Below are 22762 nucleotides of genomic sequence, written 5' to 3'. Positions count from 1 at the left end.
TAAATACAGGGAAAAGGTTAAAAAAACAAAAAAAAAAAAAAACAGGAAGCGATAATAGCATTGTTACTGAATTAAGGCAGTTAAAGATCAGGAGTTTCAATGAGCCAAGGTGGCGCACCCTGTGCTCACTCCATCCATAAAAAAAATAAATGAAGCATTAAATGTGTGCTCTTTCAAAGAACTTCAATGCAGGAGGCCATGAAACCCATCAAACCCTGTACTGTACTACGGTTGTCAAGTCAACCTACAGTACTTTGTCCACGCTCTTTCCCTTTTAAATGCTGAGCATAAAGCAAGGAAGCAGCGCGTACCATTTTAAAGTCTTTGGGATGAATTGGCCGGAGACAGGTTCATATGGCCAACCTCCCAGACCAAGACAGAGCGGATGCTCTTACTATCATGCATAGGGTCCGGTCAATAAGAGAGAGAAAACCATGTAACAAAATGTTTTCTAGCAATTACGTTTAACCACGTAACTGGTACAAACACCGTTCCTTACGAAAGATAATGTCGGATCTTTATCATCAAAAAACATAAGCAACAAGACTGGCACTTGGTAGGGTGCACAGCTCCGCCAGGCTGAGCAGTTTACGTTTTGTATCCCACTGATTGGTCAGATGCATATCTGGCCTTTTGTCCTTGTCACACACCAAAATCTAATCGGCTTGTTCTTGTCACCTACCCCAATCAACCACCAACGTTTTGTCATAATGCGTCCACAACTTTTTGAAATATCATGCCATATATCGTTTTTGGCACCAACTCTCAAGAGTGACCCAAGCAAAAATAACATTCCTTTTCTGCGGTAATTCTCTGCAGATTACTGTGGTATCCATCCATCCATCCATTGGGACCGTACTCTGTGTGTTGACACCGATTTCTAGTGCGGTTATAATATAATATAATTAAAAGGCTGCCGCTCAACGATTTAAATCATAACCGCACTAGAAATCGAAGTGGCAACATCACCGTCATACCGAAGAAAAAAAAAAAAACCCCCCCAAAAAAACCAGGGAGTCTGGAACACTGACGTTAACCATTACCTCAACGTGTTTCGACTTATGAGTAACTTACAAGTAACGTGTGTCAACGATCGCGTAACGTGCCTACAACGTATGGCCAGCGTATGCGGAACGTGTGTCATACGCTGGATACGTCGACAAATTTTCAACATGCTGAAAATTTGTCGACGTACTCGGCGTACTACGACGTATGCCAGCGTGCTTCAGCGTGCTCTTAACGTATACAAAACTTACCCATAACGTATTCGACGTGTGCCAGCGTATTCGGAAAAATTTTCATACGTCGGCATACGCTGGCTAAAACATCAAGGTGTGACAGCGGCTTGACACTTCGATATCCAGTGCGGTTATGATTTGAATCGTCGAGCCACAGCCTATTAATAGCCTACGCCACGTGATCGTCGGCGATACGCTGCCGCGCGCTATGCATAAGTTAGACTATCGTTGGGCATAGGTTGTGAACGCCGAAAACACGCCAGCATTCGTTGGTATAAGTTATCTATATGTTATCGAAACGTTCTGTGTACGTTACTAATACGTTATGCATACGTCCAACTCGTTATGAATACGTCCAAAACTGGAAAAAAACATCAATAGTTCAGCGTATGCCAGCGTTTTACATACATTTTGATACCTTGCCATACGCTGGCTAAAACGTCAAGGTGTGACAGGGCCCTAAGATGGTGTCAAAGCCACCCAATGCTCACCTGTTTAAACTAGACGCTTGCCATTCATTTAATATGTGTAATAGTTTACTGATTACAATATACAAATACATATATTGCTTTTAAATTATTTGGATCAGACTTCACTGCAATGCTTTATAAAAAATATTATTAGACGTCTTTTAAAAACGATAAATGTATAAACAGGCGAGCATTGGGTGGCTTTGACACCATCTCTGGTTATTTCAATTGTGATGTTTTATTTGGCTGCCACCCACCTACCTCTATATTTTCCCAAAGCTCAGGAACCTAACCCCTTATTACCATACGTAAATGGTTTTAACTATCGTAGTTTTGAATCTTACGGCATTTTCCAGGAACATAACCCCAGTGATACTTCAAGGTTTCCTGTGTATATACCGTCGAATTATGCCCTCATCACATTATTAAGAGCATCAATTTTCTTTTCCGTACAAAAATCTCTCCTGAACTAAATCAATTTTGGATGAGATGTAGAAAGACGTGCATGTAGTACCACACCTTGATCGATGGTTTTGTTTCACTCATGTTGACTTGTACCGTTCAACTTCAAAAAGATTAAAAACTTCAATGCCCTTTTTTCATAACCAAAAATAACACATTTTGGCTGCCATCTGTACTGCTTGATAGCATTCATTGGTGGACGTTAACAATCCGGAAGTGCCTTTGGAAAAGAATAGGCCACTGAGTGGTGGTGTACTGGACACATTCCAAACGTGCAGCTCTCTGTTATCGAGTGGTGACCTGTTGGGGCTGTTTCTCAGACATGGAAACGTTCAAAACTTTGCCCACCATGATGCTCCCCAAAGGAGTTGTTGTCAGCCTGCACAACTACCCACCACCAGTGAATACCACATTAAATCATGGCTTGATGGCGACTATGAGCTAGAAAGCCAGCAAAACCCACATTTAGATGAGAAATTGCTCTGTTTGTGTCACCCAAGAGCACAAAATTACTTGGGTATAATTATCTTTACAATATCCATGTATATTTTGAAAAACCAAAATGTATGTCATCGGCACTGAAAATAAAAACAAATCAAAGATAACGATGAAAAAACGAAAATCAGTGCCAACACCTGCTCCCTGCAAAAAGAAGCGTTCCCTGCAGCCCAACATGAGCTGCAACAGCCAGTGGTGTTGTCCCACAATGCACTGCCATGCAGGATCACCAGGTGCTCTTATATCTGAGAGGTACCTGCGATAGGAAACGAAAGGTGGTGTTGGAAAAGTTGTTTGAGGCATGACGCCATCTGAAGCAGATGCAATCAGCACGAAATTTAGAGACTAGGAAATTTATCAAAGGTGAATTTTAATTGACGAAAGTTGATGTGTGTGTGTGTGTGTGTGTGTGTGTGTGTGTGTGTGTGTGTGTGTGTGTGTGTGTGTGTGTGTGTGTGTGTGTGTGTGTGTGTGTGTGTGTGTCGTTGGTTGTTATCACCATATTGTGTGGGTTTTTAGAAGGTGGAACGGAGCTCTATTAGGTCTTAAAGAAGGTCTCTACTCGGAGCTCTACCCACCTCTGTGTGTGCATGTATAAACTATAACATATACACCGATGAGCCAAAACATTATGACCACCTGCCTAAAAGGCTGTTGGTCCTCCGTGTGCCACCAAAACAGCGCAGACCCGCTGAAGCATGGACTCCACAAGACCCCTGAAGGTGTCCTGTGGTATCTGGCACCAAAACATTAGCAACAGATCCTTCAAGTCCGGTAAGTTGCGAGGTGGAGCTGCCGTGGATCGGACATGTCAGTCCAACACATCCCACAGATGCTCAATCGGATTGAGATCAGGAGAATTTGGAGGCCAGGGCAACACCGTGAACACTTCATCATGTTCCTCAAACCATTCCCGAACAATGTGTGCAGTGTGGCAGGGCACATTATCCTGCTGAAAGGGGCCATTGCCATCAAGGAATACCATTGCGATGAAGGGGTGCACCTGGTCTGCAACGATGTTTAGGGAGGTGACACGTATCAGATTGACGTCCACATGAATGGCCGGACCCAGGGTTTCCCAGAACATTGCCCAAGGCATCACACTCCCTCCACCGGCTTGTCGTCTTCCCACAGAGCATCCTGGTGCCATCACTTCCCCAGGTATATGGCGCACACGTACACGGCCATCCACGTGATCTCAAAGAAAACGGGACTTATCGGACCAGGCGACCTTCTTCCACTGCTCCAAGGTCCAGTTCTGATGCTCGCGTGCCCATTGTAGGCGCTTTCGACGGTGGACAGGGGTCATCATGGGCACTCTGACCGGTCTGTGGCTACGCAGCCCCATACGCAGCAGGGTGCGATGTACTGTGGATTGTGACACATTCCTCCCGTGACCACCATTAAAATTTTCTGTAACTTGTGCCAGAGTGGACCTTCCGTCGGTTCGGACCAGACGGGATAGCCTTCGTTGCCCTCGTGCATCGATGAGCCTTAGGCACCCAACACCCTGTCGCCGGTTTGTGGGTTGTCCCTCCTCGGACCACTGTCGGTCGGTACTCACCACTGCTGACCAGGAGCACACCACAAGCCTTGCCGTTTCAGAGATGCTCTGACCCAGTCGTCTGGCCATAACAATTTGTCCCTGATCAAAGTCGCTCAGGTCTTTCTTTACTCCTGCCTATTTCCTGCATCCAAAACATCAACTTCAAGAACTGACTGTTCACTTGCTGCCTAATATATCCCACCCCTTGACAGGTGCCATTGCAACAAGATAATCAATGTTATTCACTTCACCTGTCAATGGTCATAATGTTTTGGCTCATCAGTGTGTATATGTATATATAAAAAAATATATATAAATATATATGTATACGTGTGTGTGTGTGTGTGTGTGTGTGTTTATGTGTGTGTTTATGTGTGTGTTTATGTGTGTGTGTTTATGTGTGTGTGTTTATGTGTGTGTGTGTGTGTTTATGTGTGTGTGTTTATGTGTGTGTGTTTATGTGTGTGTGTTTATGTGTGTGTGTTTATGTGTGTGTGTTTATGTGTGTGTGTTTATGTGTGTGTTTATGTGTGTGTGTTTATGTGTGTGTGTTTTTGTGTGTGTGTTTATGTGTGTGTGTTTATGTGTGTGTGTGTGTGTGTGTGTGTGTGTGTGTGTGTGTGTGTGTGTGTGTGTGTGTGACGCGCAATGCTTCAAATCCATGAGGAAAGAAGAGAGAATGGGTGGGGAATACGTGCCTGATGTAGCGCTTCTGGTCATGAAGGGTAGATGGAGTTTCCAGTAGCTTCTCAAGCAAAAGACACTGGAGAGACTGGATTCGAATCTCAACCTCTGCATACACTAATCACAATAAGGAGACGGAAGGAAATAATGAGCAAAATTTGAAAGAGATGAAAAAAAAGAAAGCATGGTAACATCATATAAAGTATGAATAAAAAATGGTGCAAGTATTTTATAAAACTATAATGACTCTCTGAGTTACGAGACTCAGGTGGTAATACTGACATAAAATAAGAAATGTAATTGATATTAAAAAAGGAGCAAAGTCTGTCTGTTTGTCTGTTTGTTTGTTGTGTTATAACTTTATAACGGATTAAAGGATGCCAATGAATCCAACGATGATGGATTCAGGGAAGTCTCGGGAAGGTTTGTGATGCAAAAATAAATAAATAAACAAACAAATAACAAAAATAAAGGTCGGTTTGTGCACGGGTACACGTGGCGAAACTGAAAATGCCAACTTGCGACGCTGGTTATCCCTGGACGGAGGGCAGGATCTCCCAGGAATCCTTTTTTGTTCTTGCCCCATCGATTAGCCATCACATCAAAGATTGGTATTCCCATCAGCGAAGCGACTGGTCTTATATGCTCATCTATATTACAAAAGGAGCCGTGTCTGTCTGTCTGTCGTGCTATAACTTGACAACAGATTAAATGATTTCAATGAAACCAACGACGGTGGATTCAGGGAACTCCAAGAAGCTTTGTGACACACAAATAAATAAATAAACCAATGTCACTCACAGGGTGACCCGTATCTTGCCAAAAGGTGACCACGTCTGACTTCTTTAAGGTCACACTGAGGTGAACAGAGCTGCTATCCACCAGGAGCGACTCCTTGAGGAATATCTGCCTACGAGAGATTCCGATGAGAATCGTTCTACAGAGGAAAAATATGCGTTTGCCTCATAACGTCACCAAATGATGTCATAATGTCTCAAGCTTGACATATCTAGAAAGCACTCATCGAGGTGTTCAATTTGAGGTACTACACGATATGGTTCCTAAAACTTGAAAATTTGACCTTGGGGTCAAATATGTTTGACCTCAGGCGCTAACCATGAAGGTCAAGGCCAATCGCCACCAAAAATTAATCAGCTGAGCGCCAGACCATGAACTATATTCCCATGAAGTTTGAAGACGATCCGATCAAAATTACTCAAAAAATAAGGGTTTCGTCGACTCCCCTGATTTGCGACAAAGTGACCTTGACCTTTGACCTTCAAAATTTTATGTGCTGAAAGGGACCTCGATAGGCCTCTGATATGCGAAGTTACAAAAATTTCCAATGATAACTGTGCTCTGCAGAATTTTTTATACGTGATTACAGACAAACAAACATACAAGCTGACTAACATATCTTGCAAAAACTTCGTTTTGGCAAGATAATAAACAAACAAACAAACATACAAATAAATAAAAGGACGATTTGTGTATGGATATATGGGCACACGTGGCGAAACTACAAACACCAACTTGTGATGCTGGTTATCCCCGCACATAGGGCAGGATCTTCCGGGAATCCATTCTTGCCCCATGTATTAGCCATCGCTGCAAATATTTGTGCTCCCATCAGCAATGTGACGGGTCTTATAAATGCTAGCATTGAAAATAGAAGTGAATAAGAACGATAAATCAAATTGGTTTTACCCTTTGCATTAATGGAAAGGTGGTAGGGGTGTGGGTAAGGGGGTGGTTGGGGAGGTTAGAGAGAGAGGTTGGTGTTTCAGTGGTAACAGTTTAATGAACCAACTTGCATTTCATCTGCAACTCAGTTATTGCTAGAATATTGAAAACTCAAAGATCATTATTGTGTTTACTCTTTAGAGCAAATTAGTTATTATTTTCTTTTTGCAGTAAATCCCCCCCCAAAAAACACTTGAGCTTGCTGCCATGTCAATTATGAAAAATGGTGGAATCTCATGATTGTTTCAATTTACACCTTTTTTTTCCTCCAGCAATTGAGGCTCCTCGACGAGTTTGTGCAGGGTGGCCTGAAAGCCGCTTTACTCCTGCAAAATTTCTCCCACCTCCTTCCATCCCTCTCTTCCCCTCTGCTCTCCCCTGCCATGGTGTGTGGCAATACTGACCCAGGAGTATGATGGAGTGCATACAAATCCAATGATTGATTAATCATAAGTACTGTCGGACCCCGACATTGGCGGTTCTGCTACTTGCGGACCCCACGTATTCACAGTTCATAAAATGTGACCTGCTTCGAAATTCACGGCCCTGTGCTTCGCGTATTCGCGTTTTTGGGGTTGTTTTTTTTTGCTTATTCACGGATTTTTTTCGCGTTTTCATGGACATATTCGCAGTTTTTTCACATGTATATTTGTTTTTGTTATTGTTTTTCACGTATTTGCGGTTTTTCGTGGGCGTATTCGCGTTTTTTCATGCGATTTTTGATTTTCCCTGATGAATCATGAACTGCCGGGAACCTATCCCTATTTCTCCCATTGAAACAATGCCCCGACATTCGTGGATTCGACATTTGAGGCATTTTTCAGGAACGCATCCCTTGCAAATGTGCGAATGTCAAATGGATGCGGAATTTTTTTTAAGTGATTCTTCACCATTGAGAGATTGGGCCAAAAATGACAAATAGTATGACATTTCAAAAAGTGTGGAAAAGTGATGAAAAAAATAGGTACAAGAGTTCGTTCGGTGACAAGAACAAGCTGATTAAATTTAGGTTCAGAGGAATCTTAAACTTCCACCAACTAATCCTAGTAGACGAGACACGAAGCTTAACATTCGTCCGAGTGATGGTGTATACATTCATGCATCATCCTGTGTGCAAAACACCAGGATGGCAATATATATATATATATATATATATATATATATATATATATATATATATATATATATATATATACACACATATATATATATATATATATATATATATATATATATATCTGGGCCAAAATGTGAATCATTTCTAGACAGCTGAGGGGCGAGTGAATATCAATGGACACATCGAACATGTTTTGTATACAGTCCTTCCACACCTTTGCTTTGCGTCTGTGCAATCCACAGAGGGCCTGGGAATGTATTTGCTCCAGTGGCTTTGGCTCTGAATAAATGGATATTTCTTTAACTGATACCAAACGAAAAATAGTAATGAAACAACCAAGGCATGAGTGAAACTTCCATATTTTATGTGTTCTATTCTTAAACTAGAGAGTTCGTAAAACACGATACCCCCACACAGTGTTCAAATTTATACTTCCATCTTAATTTTTAAAAATGACTTGAAAGATCACTTTTTTTAATCCGGAAGTTTAGTGCTGCTGAAGTAGTCTTATACAGCATCCTTCTACCCTAATAAGATGACATTGAGTCACAGTTTAGAAGATGAAGGATTTATTGAAAACTATAGAAAGCTGGACTTTGTTGATCACTTGACTCAAGGATTAATTCTGGATTTTACAGCCATTTTACCCAGTGTCTATTACATCACCCTTTCTGACACGTTACATTAGTTCTTCGTACTTCTTGTTTGTGTCCTTTGTAACGTCCTTAAAAAAGAATACGTTTCCTGCTTGGAATGATTGTCAATTTTGTTTGACTGCCAGGCAGGCAGACTACAATATTATCTCATTCCTCCCTGCACATGTACAATCAGGACAAATTCAGAGTTAAACTACGGTAAAATGTGAAGCATCTCCCTCTTCATATTCCAATTTGCGTTCAAAATAGAACATAAAATTTAAACAAGTTATTCCTAGATCAGAAACTGATCAGATTGACAGACATGAACCAATTGCTTCACCCTGCTTTTCGTTTTGCATGCGCAGGGTAAATAGAAAGTTCATATAACACCTTACCCAACCAGTCGTGGGAAACAGGATATGAGGGGTTTGGGGGGGGGGACTTTTCAACCCTTACTTTGCGTTTCCGAGCATGATCGGTATTTCCTCTGAGCCGTGATTTTGTCCGAATCTCAATATTCCCCCACCGGAATGCACAAGCAGCACATTTGATTGGCTGATATGGCACAAAATTGTGTAATATTTTGTCCAAGTAATGCGAAACTGGAGGTTTTTCAAAGTGCCAAGAAGGCAATTTGTGTTCTCGTGTTCAAGTATATAATTCAATCGACATAAAGCAAGAGTTGTAAAGGCTGCAGTAAAAAAAAAAGTTTTTTTTTTGGAAGTTTACCGCTGTTGTTGATGCAGTGTCTTTTACACCACCTAATTTAAAACGTTACATCAGTTCTTCATGCCTGCCGTTTGTGTCCTTTATGACTTCGCTAAAACAGTATAAGGTTTCCTGTTTTACTGATTTTCAATTTTATTTGCATGCCAAACAGGCAGACAGACAAAAACAACTCTCTTACTACTCAGTGCGCTTGCACACTCGGGACGAAAATAAATACGATTTGCCAAATTCAGATTGAAAATACTGCTAAACTGCAGGTTCGTGTTCAAAATATAACATTCAATGAAAATAAGGTTGTTCCTCGTCCATAACCTGACATCTGAAGACAGACAGACAAGGCGAATCAATTGCTTCGCCCTGGTTTCCGTTTCACGCGCGGGGTAAAAAGAGTTTTACATTACATATGCCATTTACATAGAGCATGACACACCTTTTTGAAATATGCGGACCTCCGTGTTTCCAAAAAGAGACTTCGCTTTCTCATAATCATTGATTACGACATCGTAGTCACCCTACACACAATCACAACAAGAAGTAAAATACACCAAGTGAAAGCACAATCAACACAGAGCTATAGAAAAATGGTGAATGTAACGCAGGCCACATGACATATTAAGATATCAAGGTGTTAATCATACGGCATATGATATATGTGTATATATATATATATATATATATATATATATATATATATATATATATATATATGCACACACACATACTAACAAAAGGCAATGTGTGTATGTGTGCGTGTGTGTGTGTGTGTGTGTGTGTGTGTGTGTGTGTGTGTGTGTGTGTGTGTGTGTGTGTGTGTGTGTGTGTGTGTGTGTGTGTGTGTGTGTGTGTGTGTGTTTGATTGGTGTCGACACATCAGGTTTCAGAATGTGGAATAGAGTCCTCCCAGGGCAGGCTCAAAGCATCCACCTTCATTTTGGTAAGGGGTCACGATTCATGGACCAAGCTGTAAAGTTTTCTGTTCTCAAAGTTTTGTGTCGAGGGCTCTCTTCAGGATCGTCACTGAGCCTCGGACAGCTTCCAACTGTAGTTCATTTGTTGTAATATTCCCAGGGATGGTATTTAATTTCTCTGTAAGGTTCTTCATCATCATTCCCACAGCTCCAACTATCACTGGTACAACTTTGGTATTCTTCAGCTTCCAGGATCTTTTCACTTCATTCTTGAGGTCTTGGTATTTGGTCATTTTCTTGATTTCTGCATTGTTTAGTCCAAAATCACTGCAATTAACACCTCACGGAGCAATGCATACTTCTCACTTTTTTGTACCAAAGTATGATATCTGGTCGCAATGCTTTGTTTTCGATGTTCATGCTCGATGGGATCATTGGGTCGTACGTGAGTGGTTCTTCCATGTTTTCAGTCCATGCTTTTGGTGAATGTTCCCACAAATTTTCTGGAACTAGGATTTCAAAGTTTTTGCAGATGTGCCTGTGGTTAACATTACAAACTCTGTTGCGTCATCGTGTGTACAGCTATTATGATATCAGATATATATTTTTTGTGATCGGTCATTAAGCATAACATATCACTCTCTTTGCTAACATCACCTCCACTCCTCACCTATGTCTTTTTTTTTGTTCCTCCTCCCCTCCCCCACTCCCATCTCTGTCTGCCCCCTCCTTGCTCCCCTCTCCGAATAAAATGCAGCACTCTCCTCCCACAACTGTCGCTCTCTCGCTGTCTCTCTCTCTCTCACCCCTCCCTCCCACAGTGTATAGCAACGTTTTATGAGGTGTTGCTCTCCCCACCTTCACCCACTCCTCACTTCCCCTCCCTCCTCTCCTCTCCCCACCCCTCCCTGCCTCCCCTCCTCCCTCTCTCTTTCTCTACACCACTGTCAGCGAAGCGACAGGCTGTATTTGCTCGTGTCTGTGTGTGTGTATGTATATATATATATATATATATATATATATATATATATATATATATATATATATATATATATATATATATATATATATATATATATATATATATATATATATATATATATATATATATATATATATATATACATACATATATATATATATATATATATATATATATACATATGTACATACATATATATATACATACATATGTACATATATATATACATATATATATATATATACATATATATACATATATACACATATATACACACACACACACACACACACACACACACACACACACACACACACACACACACACACACACACACACACACACACACACACACACACACACACACACACACACACTGTAAATACAGCTCTGGAAAAAAATTAAGAAACCACTGCAAAATTATCAGTTTTTCTGGTTTTACTATTTATAGGTTTGTGTTTGAATAAAATGAATATTTTTGTTTTATTCTATAAACTACTGACAACATTTCTCCCAAATTCCGAATAAAAATATTGTCATTTAGAGCATTTATTTGCAGAAAATGACAACTGGTCAAAATAACAACAAAGATTCCGTGTTTTCAGACCTCAAATAATACAAACAAAACAAGTTCATGTTCATTTTTAAACAACACAATACTAATGTTTTAACTTATGAAGAGTTCAGAAATCAATAATTTGTGGAATAACCCTGATTTTCAATCACAGCTTTCATGCGTCTTGGCATGCTCTCCACCAGTCTTTCACATTGCTGTTGGGTGACTTTATGCCACTCCTGGCGCAAAAATTCAAGCAGCTCGGCTTTGTTTGATGGCTTGTGACCATCCATCTTCCTCTTGATCACATTCCAGAGGTTTTCAATGAGGTTCAGGAATGGAGATTGGGCTGGCCATGACAGGGTCTTGATCTGATGGTCCTCCATCCACACCTTGATTGACCTGGCTGTGTGGCATGGAGCATTGTCCTGCTAGAAAAACCAATGCTCAGAGTTGGGGAACATTGTCAGAGCAGAAAGAAGCAAGTGTTCTTCCAGGACAACCTTGTATGTGGCTTGATTCATGAGTCCTTCACAAAGACAAATCTGCCCGATTCCAGCCTGCTGAAGCACCCCCAGATCATCAACGATCCTCCACCAAATTTCACAGTGGGTGCGAGACACTGTGGCTTGTAGGCCTCTCCAGGTCTCCGTCTAACCATTAGACGACCAGGTGTTGGGAAAAGCTGAAAATTGGACTCATCAGAGAAGATGACCCGACTCCAGTCCTCTACGGTCCAATCCTTATGGTCTTTTGCAATCCTCAGCCTGGCTCTTCTTTGCTTCTCATTGAAGAAGGGCTTTTTCTAGCTTTGCACGACTTCAGCCCTGCCCCGAGGAGCCTGTTTCGAACCGTCCTCGCCGTGCACTTCACCCCAGCTGCCGTTTGCCATTCCTTTTGTAGGTCACTTGATGTCATCCTACGGTTGTTGAGTGACAATCAAATGAGTTGGCGGTCATCCCGGTCAGTGGAAAGTCGTTTTCACCCTCTGGCAGTCTGTAGCTTTGTTGTCCCCAATGTCAGCAGCTTGACCTTGTTCTTATGAACCGCCGTCTTTGAAATTTTAAGGATGGAAGCAACGTGACGCTCACTGTATCCCTCTGCCAGTAAAGCCAGAATTGAACCCTTCTTTTCCTCACTCAAAACTTTTATTTTCAACTATTTTGGCATGGTCAATAGTTATTTTTTTGATTACAATTACTTTTGAAGTACGACTTGCACTGTTTTTGCCATCCAGCTGGTCCTATTGCAAGAGGATAGTGATGACCACAGCAGTGGTTTTTATACTTTTCCTTGTTAAATAAGATTTGGTTCAGGTGATCACGTAATCAGTACCTCACTAAGTAGAATGAGGTGTACCTGTGATGGAATTCAACAGACACTGGAATGGAATGGCTGCCATACATGTAGAGATGCTGATTTAAATTTTATTTGGAGTGGTCTCTTATTTTTTTCCAGAGCTGTGGATATATATATATATATATATATATATATATATATATATATATATATATATATATATATGTGGGATTATATATATATATATATATATATATATATATATATATATATATATATATATATATATATATATATATATATATATATATGTGGGATTATATATATATATATACATACGTGTGTGTGTGTGTGTGTGTGCGTGTGTGCGTGTGTGCGTGTGCGTGTGTGTGTGTGTGTATATATATATATATATGTACATGTATATATGTATATGTGTATATGTACATTTTTCATTGCTATGGTGACGGATTTAATCAAAAGACGGCATGTTGTACGTCACAAACGTTCTATTTTATTCACACTTTCATAATTTGCCTGAGGTTATCTTCCATCTGCTTGGAAGTCAGCGACCATCACCTTCGTCAGCCAAGTTCTTCTTCTTGTTCTTTAAAGGGCACAATTATTCCTACATTCTTGTGGGGTTGGCCGGGGAGAGTGGAAGGGGGGGGGGGGGTGAAGTTTGGCTCAAGTCTTTCACTAACTGGCTGGCAAGGCTTGACATTCGACTAAAGTTAAGGCAGGAATTTGTAATTTGGCCAGGATGCCGGCGATAGCTCGCCTCCTCTTCATGAAGGACACAGTGGGGTCGTTAACGTCCATAAACTAATGCCAGTTTAATGATGGCACATACCCCAGCTGAGAAAGCCCAATACGACAGTTTTAGATGAGGCAAGATTCAAACACGGACTCAACAGCTTTGAAACGAGTGTGCATACCTCTGGCCCATCCTCCCATTCATCTTCATTTACCATCCTTGCTGCTTATATGTGGCGTTAGAAAAGAAAATCCCTTCTGCTTCGCTACAAAGCTCAGTGTGGGGTTCCTTGGTTTGAACCTCCACTAAAAAAATGAGTGAAATGAAACACTTTAAAAATTTCGAATTATTCTCACTCAGATTTCAACATCACCGTAATGCATATTGTTCAGTTGTTTAAGTTTTCATTACACAAGAAGATGATTTGTAATACTGGTGACCATTGGGGGTGCAACACGACATATCTACTTCTTCTTCTTTCGGCTGCTCCCGTTAGGGGTCGCTACAGCGGATCATCCGTATGATCCGCATAGAGATTTGGCACATGTTTTACGCCGGATGCCCTTCCTGACGCAACCCTGGTCGCCTCTTACGACACAGGGATATGGTACACCTATTTTAACCGGGGTATACACCGGCCCAGTATATTGGTACTCATTTCGCCGACCTTGGAAGGATGACAGGCTGAGTCAACCCCCTGGTGTATTAATTCAGTGGCTCAACGGGGCTTGAACTCAGGACCTTTTGGATCCCAAGCTGCTGCCCTAACCACTGCGCCAACACCAGGCTCTTGCTATACGACATATATATATATATATATATATATATATATATATATATATATATATATATATATATATATATATATATATATATATATATATATATTTAGATCGAGAGAATGAGGATCTTACCTACACCCTCAACTACCTCCGCCAGATATGCTCCCCTGACAGAAACTATACTTGGGTTACCTTTCGGCAACATGCAAAATTTGGTTGCATTTGCTTCAGTAATTGTTTGGTTTTTGAAGCATATATAAACATATAAACAAGAAAGATGTTATGCATAGCATGATACTTGCGAAATCCATAAACCAAATTCGTCTGTAAAAAAATAATTGGTGGATGAATTAAATGACAAAATACATCAATCCTCTTCACATTTCAAGTCAAATGGATGAAAACTGATGATTTTTGAAATGACTAGGCCAACTTTTTGGCCTACGTTGATCTCAAATAATTGGCTGGTTCAATTCAGTGACCTAAAAAAAATAAATCCTCTTCAAATTTCAAGTCAATCGGATGAATATTGAGGATTTTAGAAATTTGACAAATTTGTTGACCTTTGGCCTATGTTGACTTTTCACCTCAAAACCGATCAGCTTCTTGCTTATGACAAACTCTACCATGTGGTGAAGTTTCGTGAAGATCAGTTAAAAATTGTGACCTGTAAGCGATTGACATTCAAAGTCAGACAGACAGACAGACAAACTCTCCAAAGATTTTGCAACGTCTTTCGCTCTTTACATGTACACCTTGTGGCAATCATGGAACATACACAATTTCGCAAGAACACTTTCACTCTGAAAGTCCTGTCGTGACGACATAGACATCTACTAAGGTTCATGCAAACATACCTTCTGAATATTGCGGTCAATAGTGAGGGGTAAATTGAAGAGGAACTTGAAACGCTGAAGGACACCGAGAGCATTTCTTGTAGCATCCGCCTTATCTTTGCGATGGAGCACATCTTGAAAAAGAGCATCAGCACAAGTGTTCGCTTCTGTGGAGATGGAACAAGAAGGTGGAACAGTAAATTGAAGGGCTCGGGGCAGAGGGTGCTTGCATTAAAAGTGAAAGAATAAAGACGAGGGAAAATATGGTAATTATTAAAGTTGTATGTAACAATAAATAAGGGGCTAGAAATGTATTAAAAAGAAGAAAAGAAAAAAAAGGGTCGTAAAAATACAAAAAGAGGGAAAGACGATATTTTTGCAGCAAACAAGACAAATATTAGGAAACAAAAAGTGGACTGGGAAGAAATTTAAAAAAACAGGTGAGAAAATGGGGAGCCAAAAGGAGGAGGGTAAAGTAAGGGGGGAGAGGGGAGAAAAAGTATATGATGAGAAAAACAATTGAAGGAAAAATGGGAGAGAAAGAGTGGAGAAGACAGACTTTAGTAAAGGGTCAAACACAAAAAAGAGGCAGAAGGGGCAAAAGGATAAAGAGGGGGCAGATGGGGCAAGAGGAAAGAGGGGGAAAGAAAGAAGACAAGGAGGGGGTAGATGGGCAGATAAAGAAAGGGCAGAAGGTGGAAAGAGAGAGGATAAAGAGGACACGGGGGGGGGGGAGTGGCAGGAGGGAAAGGAGGGGGGGAGAGAAAGGGGATAAAGAGAGGCAGAAAGTGGCAGAAGGAAGTGAAAATGGAGGGAGGTAGAAAAAGGTGTTCTAAACAAGGTAAAGGTAAAAGAAAAGTGGAATTGGAGGAAGAATGATCTTGAGACTATAAAAGCCAATATAACATGGCAGAAAACCAAACCAAACCACCAACACCATTTACAAGCTGCACACCTTTGATATAATTACAAACAAAAACATAGGTACAGTTTACATCATAGTTATTAACTTTTAAAAGGCCCAATAACTGGCTTTGCCTTGTATTGAAAACAATAGAATTATCAATAAAGGTGGAAACCGCACCTCAAACGAACAGGATGCATTGACCCTTAAATTATCCGCTGTGCCGCCGACAAGATGACAAAATTGGATAATAACCTCAGGTATATAAATCTCTAAGTTCGGGGAAAGGTGGACAAATGTATCACAGACAAATGAGCGAATAATAATGAACTCCACCAGTTTACAATGCCATAGAGACACAAGAACTCATTTTTCCCACAAACTGCCCTCGACACCAGAGAGAGCGGAAAGCCGAGAGAGCAATCGGAGACATTTAGCGCTACGATAAAACTGGTTGTAACTCACTGTTTATGGAGCTTTCAAAAGCGCCTCGAACTCGGATTTAACCATTCGCATCTCTTTCGATTTAACGTCAGTACATGTTCTATTTTGGAATTAAAAAACAAAGTTTGAAAACGAAATCCTGCAGTCTATTTTAAATCGATGCTTTTCCGCCTGGTTGTTTTCTGTCTTCGTACATCGGTTGAGGCCGTTTAGCTCGTGCACGAAGCTTTGGCCAGATTTGGTCAATGCGGGCATGTATAAGTTTTCCTGCTCGTTCCATGCGTTTATGTGGTGACTTGATACAAAAACGTTTTTTGTTGTCAGAATTCACGTTGCTTCAGATGTGGAAGCTTTGAAGTCATGGTTTCTTTCAAAATGTACTTTGAAGAACAGCCAGTTCAATAAGAAAAAGTAAATAATGATGTGGATTTTCATCTTTGAGGGAGAAATGAAAAGGTACGTCCTTTCAATTTTGAGAATTCTCAGTTGGTTGATCATTTTATTTTGTTTATTTCATCATTTGTTGATTTATTTTGTTAATTTGTCACACAAATTGAGATCCAATGGATGTTCCTGCCTTTTTAAAATTCACTCGCAAGCAAGTTGTGTAAAATGCACAGGCAAAGGGCTATAATATATACATATATGTATATACACACACAGTGTACAGTATATTGTTACGAGATGGGGATTTGGATTTGGGGGGTCGCGAGGGGAGTACTTGGACCCACTTCCCAGCGAATGACCCTGAAGCCGACAAGCCGCAGAAAACTCTGGGGCACGATGTGCTGCTGGGCAACCACTGATGCCGTCTATGACGTTTAATTCAGGCAGGGTCCAGCGTCCAATTGCTTTACCTTTCTGGCAAATTAAACCCCCAAAATGGGGTACCGTGCTCTGAACGCACTGCTGTCAATCAAAATGGCCAAGTGATTCAGCAAGTGGGATGTTAGCTAATGACTTACCATAATTAATTGGCGGGGCAGAACGCCGTCATTATTTACACACTGTTGTCTAACCAATGGAAAGAGATGGTCAGGCAGTTTGGAAAGCCATTTGTCAAGGATTAGGAAAGAGAAAGAGAAAGAGAATTTAGAGGGGGAAGAATCACAAAGGTTTTCAAATCTTATACACAAATGCAACATACAGTATATCCGTTTCCACTGCTGCGAGAGAAGAAAGGTAATTTATATTAGCTATACAAAATTACTCCAGATAAAACTACGTTAGGGATCCATAAGGTGATGGTATGTATGTATGACAGTGTGACAGCGGTGAGGTGTGCGGTAGGAATGACGGACCGGTTTACGGTAAAAGTGGGATGTTTGCAATGGTGATGGACAGGTTGACGGACGAGATCAGACTGGAGTCTCCATGGACTATGAGGTTCGCGGATGACATCATGATCTGTAGAGAGAGTAGGGAGCAGGCTGAGGCGAGCCTTGAGAGGTGGAGGTACGCACTGGAGAGAAGGGGAATGATAGTCAGTAGGAGTAAGACGGAGTACATGTGTGTAAATGAGAGGGAGGGTGGTGGTATGGTGCGGTTGCAAGGAGTTGAGGTGGGGAAGCTGGATGGGTTTAAATACTTGGGATCAACTGTCCAAAGTAACGGAGAGTGTGGGAGAGAAGTGAAAAAGCGAGTGCAGGCAGGATGGAGTGGGTGGAGAAGAGTTGCAGGAGTGATTTGTGACAGAAGGGTAGCTGCAAGAGTGAAGGGGAAAGTATATAAGACGGTAGTGAGACCAGCTATGTTGTATGGTTTGGAGGCGGTGGCGCTAACAAAAAGACAAGAAGCGGAGCTGGAGGTGGCAGAGTTAAAGATGCTGCGATTCTCGTTGGGAGTGACGAGGATGGATAGGATAAGGAATGAGTATATTAGAGGGACAGCGCAGGTAGGACGGTTTTGAGACAAAGTGAGAGAGGCGAGATTGAGATGGTTTGGACATGTGCACAGGAGGGAAGCGGAGTATATCGGGAGAAGGATGTTGAAGATGGAGCCGCCAGGCAGGAGGAGAAGAGGAAGGCCAAAGAAGAAGTTCATGGATGCGGTGAGGGCGGACATGCGGGTGGTTGGAGTGTCAATGGAAGATGTGGAGGATAGAACGGAATGGAGACGGTTGATCCGCTGTGGCGACCCCTAACGGGAGCAGAAGAAGAAGAAGAAGAAGAAGAAGAAGAATAAGAAGAAGAAGAAGGTGATGGTATGTATCTCCATGGGGTCTCAGAAAACCATAACAATATATTACCGATTAAAAGAACAGGGGGAGGGCAGAGGAGAGGGGGAAGAAATTTGTGAGATGTGCAAAATGGCTTTTATGGAGTTCCCATTTGAGCACATAACTCATGATTGCTTTAATTACAGGTTCAAATCCAATATATGGAACTGATTTGTCCAAAGACTTGCAATATCGGTGTTTTGTACATATCATGTGTACAAGTGGCATCGAAGTGGCGACCCGTCCAGGATTGTGCCCAATAGCCGAGGAGACTGCTTCGGCAGCACCAACGCTCTGCACAGAGTATGGTCCCAATGGATGGATGGATGTGTATAAGCTCTTCGAAGAGCCTTAAATTGAGGAAAAAAGTGTCAATTAATGGGAAAGGATAGGAGAGAATGTCCGTGTAACAGAGCGGAGGCAAGGGAATAGTATCAAACTTATGATATAAATATGGCTCGGTGGTGTAATGGTTCGAGTGTCTGCTCCAAGCCTGGGAGGTACTGTAGGTGGTTGAAATCCTGGCCGAGTCATATCAAGGACTTTAAAAATGGTACTTTCTGCTTCCTTGCTTGACGTTCAGCATTTAAAAGTTTAAGAGCACGGACAATCCCATCGGTTGGCATCCATGGGGAGAAGGAAATTCCTCCTGAGGACAAGCCCCACTATTGTTGTGACGTCGCTGGTACCCAGAGTATTCCTGGAAGTGACGGCACTTCCCCCAAGCTCAGTGACTGTGTTAAGTGTTGGTTTCCTCATTATGTCCATGTGTGCGAGTGGTAACTCCATTACGAGCCTTAGATCTAGTATATTTAAAAAAGAAAATGAAAGGCAATTCTCTGTATATGTGTATGTCTGAAAATCATATAATAAAATAGGGCTGGCCTGATCTCAACCACATTTTGCATATGTGTTGGTGGCATCCAGGTCATGGGCTCAAAAACATGATGGGGAGGGGGGAATGACTTACGCGTTTTGCCTGTACACGTGCCATGGTGAAAGTAGTTTATTGATCCCTGCTGCAGAGAGGGGATCATTAGCCACAGCAAAAAAATTTGGCTCACTTCCCCCACTATCCCACCTCCTTCCCCCTCTCCCATGGCCAGTTGCGAAGGGAGTGAGTGTTTCAAATGGAGTCATATTCATCCATCCATTGGGACCATACGCTGTACAGAGCGTCGGTGCCGAAGCAGTCTCCTGGGCGATTGGGCACAATCCTGGACGGGTCGCCAGTCCGATGCAGGATATTCAAATGGCTCAATCATCCCAGCAAGCTGGTACTCATTTTGCTGACCTCGGAAGGATGACAGGCTGAGTCAACCCCACCTGGTATTAATTTAATGGAAAGCGGGATTTTAACTCGGGACCCAAGGATCCAAAGCCCGCCATCCTAACCAACACCAGGAATATTACCTTCAATGCACATCTGAAAATCAGAGAGAAAAGAAAACAGGACTGGCCTGATCTCCATCAAATTTTGCATACATGTTGGTAGTACCCAGGGTAAACCTCCTCCACCCCCTGCGAGGGGGGAGACAACTTGAATGGAGTCATATGTCTCCCATTTTTAGTGGCCTCCAATCCAATGATGTACATGCATTGGATAATCCCAATGTCACTGATTTGCAGCATCAGTGACATTGTATTTTCAAAATGAATAACCAATTATTTCTCCCACATAATTTATCTTCACAACTTAACAGTATTGGGGGTGGATGTGGTAGTTAAATCTGTTAAGTTTGTCTTTAAGGCTGTTGAAGTGCTTCAAAGCCAAGCTGTGAAGGAAAATCTTTCAAATTGCTCATAGTTTAAGTTGAAACGCATTACCAAAGACTACCAATTGAATGAAAGGTCGTTTTTACTTTTAAAGCAATATTATTCAAGTCATATCAAGTGGCCCAATTGGAAATAGTGTCTGGTTTCCTAAAAATATTCTCATCAGATTTCCATGAATTCGAAACATTGAAATGGATCCTACTCACAGTTGAAGTGAAAAATTGGAATTATGCAGATGAAGAGACAAATCATCGCAGCTGAACATCATCATCATTTTGTGTGCAGGCTGTGGCTGGTTGTTTCCATCATTGCTGAGAGCACGGGTGTGCCGCTGATGCAGTGCCCCCTGCCAGTTGGGGCAGGAATTTGTAACTTGTAACTTGGCCATGGTGCCAGTGATAGCTTGCTTAGGCCTAAGTCACATTTGACACGGCGGCCGTGGGGTCTCCAAATCTACGGCCACAAGCAATTATACGGTGGCCGCAGTATTTCCATGGTCACACAATGTAGCAGTCACATATGTTTTTATTTTTCGGGGAGCCGCACGGCGTATTTAGAAATTGTGGAGACTGAAAACGTGGGGTTGCCGTACAGTCTTTGATTTGATGTCGCACGGTGACCTTAAGGGGGGCCTGCGGCGGCCATAGAATTTTCAAGGCAGACGCACGGAAGCCTCAAGGTGCCGGCAAGGCGACCGCAGGGGGGCCCTAAGGCGAACGTGCGGCCAGACGGATGGTAACGAGTGGGTTCCTTTTTTTTTTTTTTCACCAGTTTTTTTTTTGTTGTTTTTTTTTTTTTTCGGCTTGCCGAATTGCTACGGCGAACGTAGAAATGAAAAAAGTTATAACTCCGCGTTATAATTCCACGGCGACCCCTACGGCCTGTAAAAGATAGCCAAACGGCGTAGGGCCAACCACAGAAACTCTGCGGCCGCCGCATGTTTCTGTCAATTCAGATGGCGTACGGCCGCCGTATCCTCGCCGTCGAGTAAATGTGACTTAGGTCTTACTCTCCACAAAGGACACCATGAGATCTTTGATGTCCACCAGCAGATGTGACACCCGTTTTATGTCCATTCGAGGGACGGCACACACACTGACGAATCACCTTGCCCGTGAAACACTGGGATGAGAGTTCATAGCTGGTAGATATTGAAACTCAGGCTGTACAGCCAAGATGTGAGTGTGCCTACCTGCCAGGCCCTCATCTGAACATGATAGTACTGTACATCGGAGCCAAATGATGCTGTTCTTTTGGATATTTTTGAGATGTTGGATGAACTGAACGGTGATGACTGATGAAGCGTTAGATATTTTTGAGTGGCTAAATTTTCGTTAAATTCAGTCAATTTTAGCGAACGTGCAAAGCAGGACGAGCGGTTTTGCTTCTGTTCAATTTCTCCCACATCAGTCCTGGTTGACGCTGTTCTCCCCTGCAGGTCATAGCAACGGGCGTCATAACCAGAGAATCTCTGGACATTGTCAGGCATATCAGGGATAAGTTTGCTGATATAAAATGCTCCCTCATGTGGCAGCATTAAACCCCGCACAGCTCCCTATTTAAATTCCAAGCAAAAATCAGATTAAGGAACTGAAATCAAATTAAAGAACTGCTTTTGAAGACAGTACTGTGGGAACTATAGTCGTTACAAAAAAACACCCCCAAAAACCCGCAAGAATGTTGCCAATTTCTTGATCATGTTTAGCAGCACTATAATTGCCAGGGCCTCAATCGAAAAGTCTGCAAAAGAAATTGTAACATCAGACAAAAAGGACAAACCAACACCGAAACTAAACAAACAATAACAATGACGACAACAAAAAACAGAGTGCGTAAACATAAAGATGCTGTAGAGGTGGAAAGAAAACAAAATAGAGATTGTGAAACACACTGTCAAGGATATACTCGACGTCCTCGGTCATGGAACCTTCCACCGTCTTGGTGCCTTCTTTCTCCAGTTTCTGGTGGATCGCTGCCAGGGAACACGCAAACAGCACGCACAGAACAGATTCACCAACATTTGTACAACAGACATTCCAAACGCAAGGTTTGCTTTCCCCTTTGTTCCCACAGTTGCAGTGGAACTGCTATGTAGGAAGCAAGATAAATGAGGCACAAGACAGGAAGCTTAGTGGTTTCTTGAAGCCAACAGCAGCCCTGTTCATAATCACATAA

General features: G+C 41.8%; 1 protein-coding gene across 2 annotated transcripts in view; it reads right to left on the bottom strand.

Annotated features, from left to right (window-relative positions):
• The window catches only part of EXOC2 (exocyst complex component 2), a 174388-nt gene that overhangs the window by 95621 nt on the left and 56005 nt on the right, over positions 1-22762 (bottom strand). For both annotated transcript variants that reach the window (XM_085877168.1, XM_085877169.1), the window contains exons 7-11: positions 22479-22559; positions 15267-15412; positions 9556-9637; positions 4913-5015; positions 2806-2924 (exon numbers count right to left, since the gene is read on the bottom strand). In XM_085877168.1, coding sequence (XP_085733294.1) covers positions 2806-2924; positions 4913-5015; positions 9556-9637; positions 15267-15412; positions 22479-22559 — 531 coding nt within the window. The remainder of the gene's footprint in view (positions 1-2805; positions 2925-4912; positions 5016-9555; positions 9638-15266; positions 15413-22478; positions 22560-22762) is intronic.

The sequence above is a fragment of the Eptatretus burgeri genome, chromosome 4, assembly GCF_056783735.1.
Source record: "Eptatretus burgeri isolate ZD-2024b chromosome 4, Ebu_testis_v1, whole genome shotgun sequence".
Classification (NCBI taxonomy): Eukaryota; Metazoa; Chordata; class Myxini; order Myxiniformes; family Myxinidae; genus Eptatretus; species Eptatretus burgeri.
This window is presented reverse-complemented; position numbering and strand designations above follow the sequence as displayed.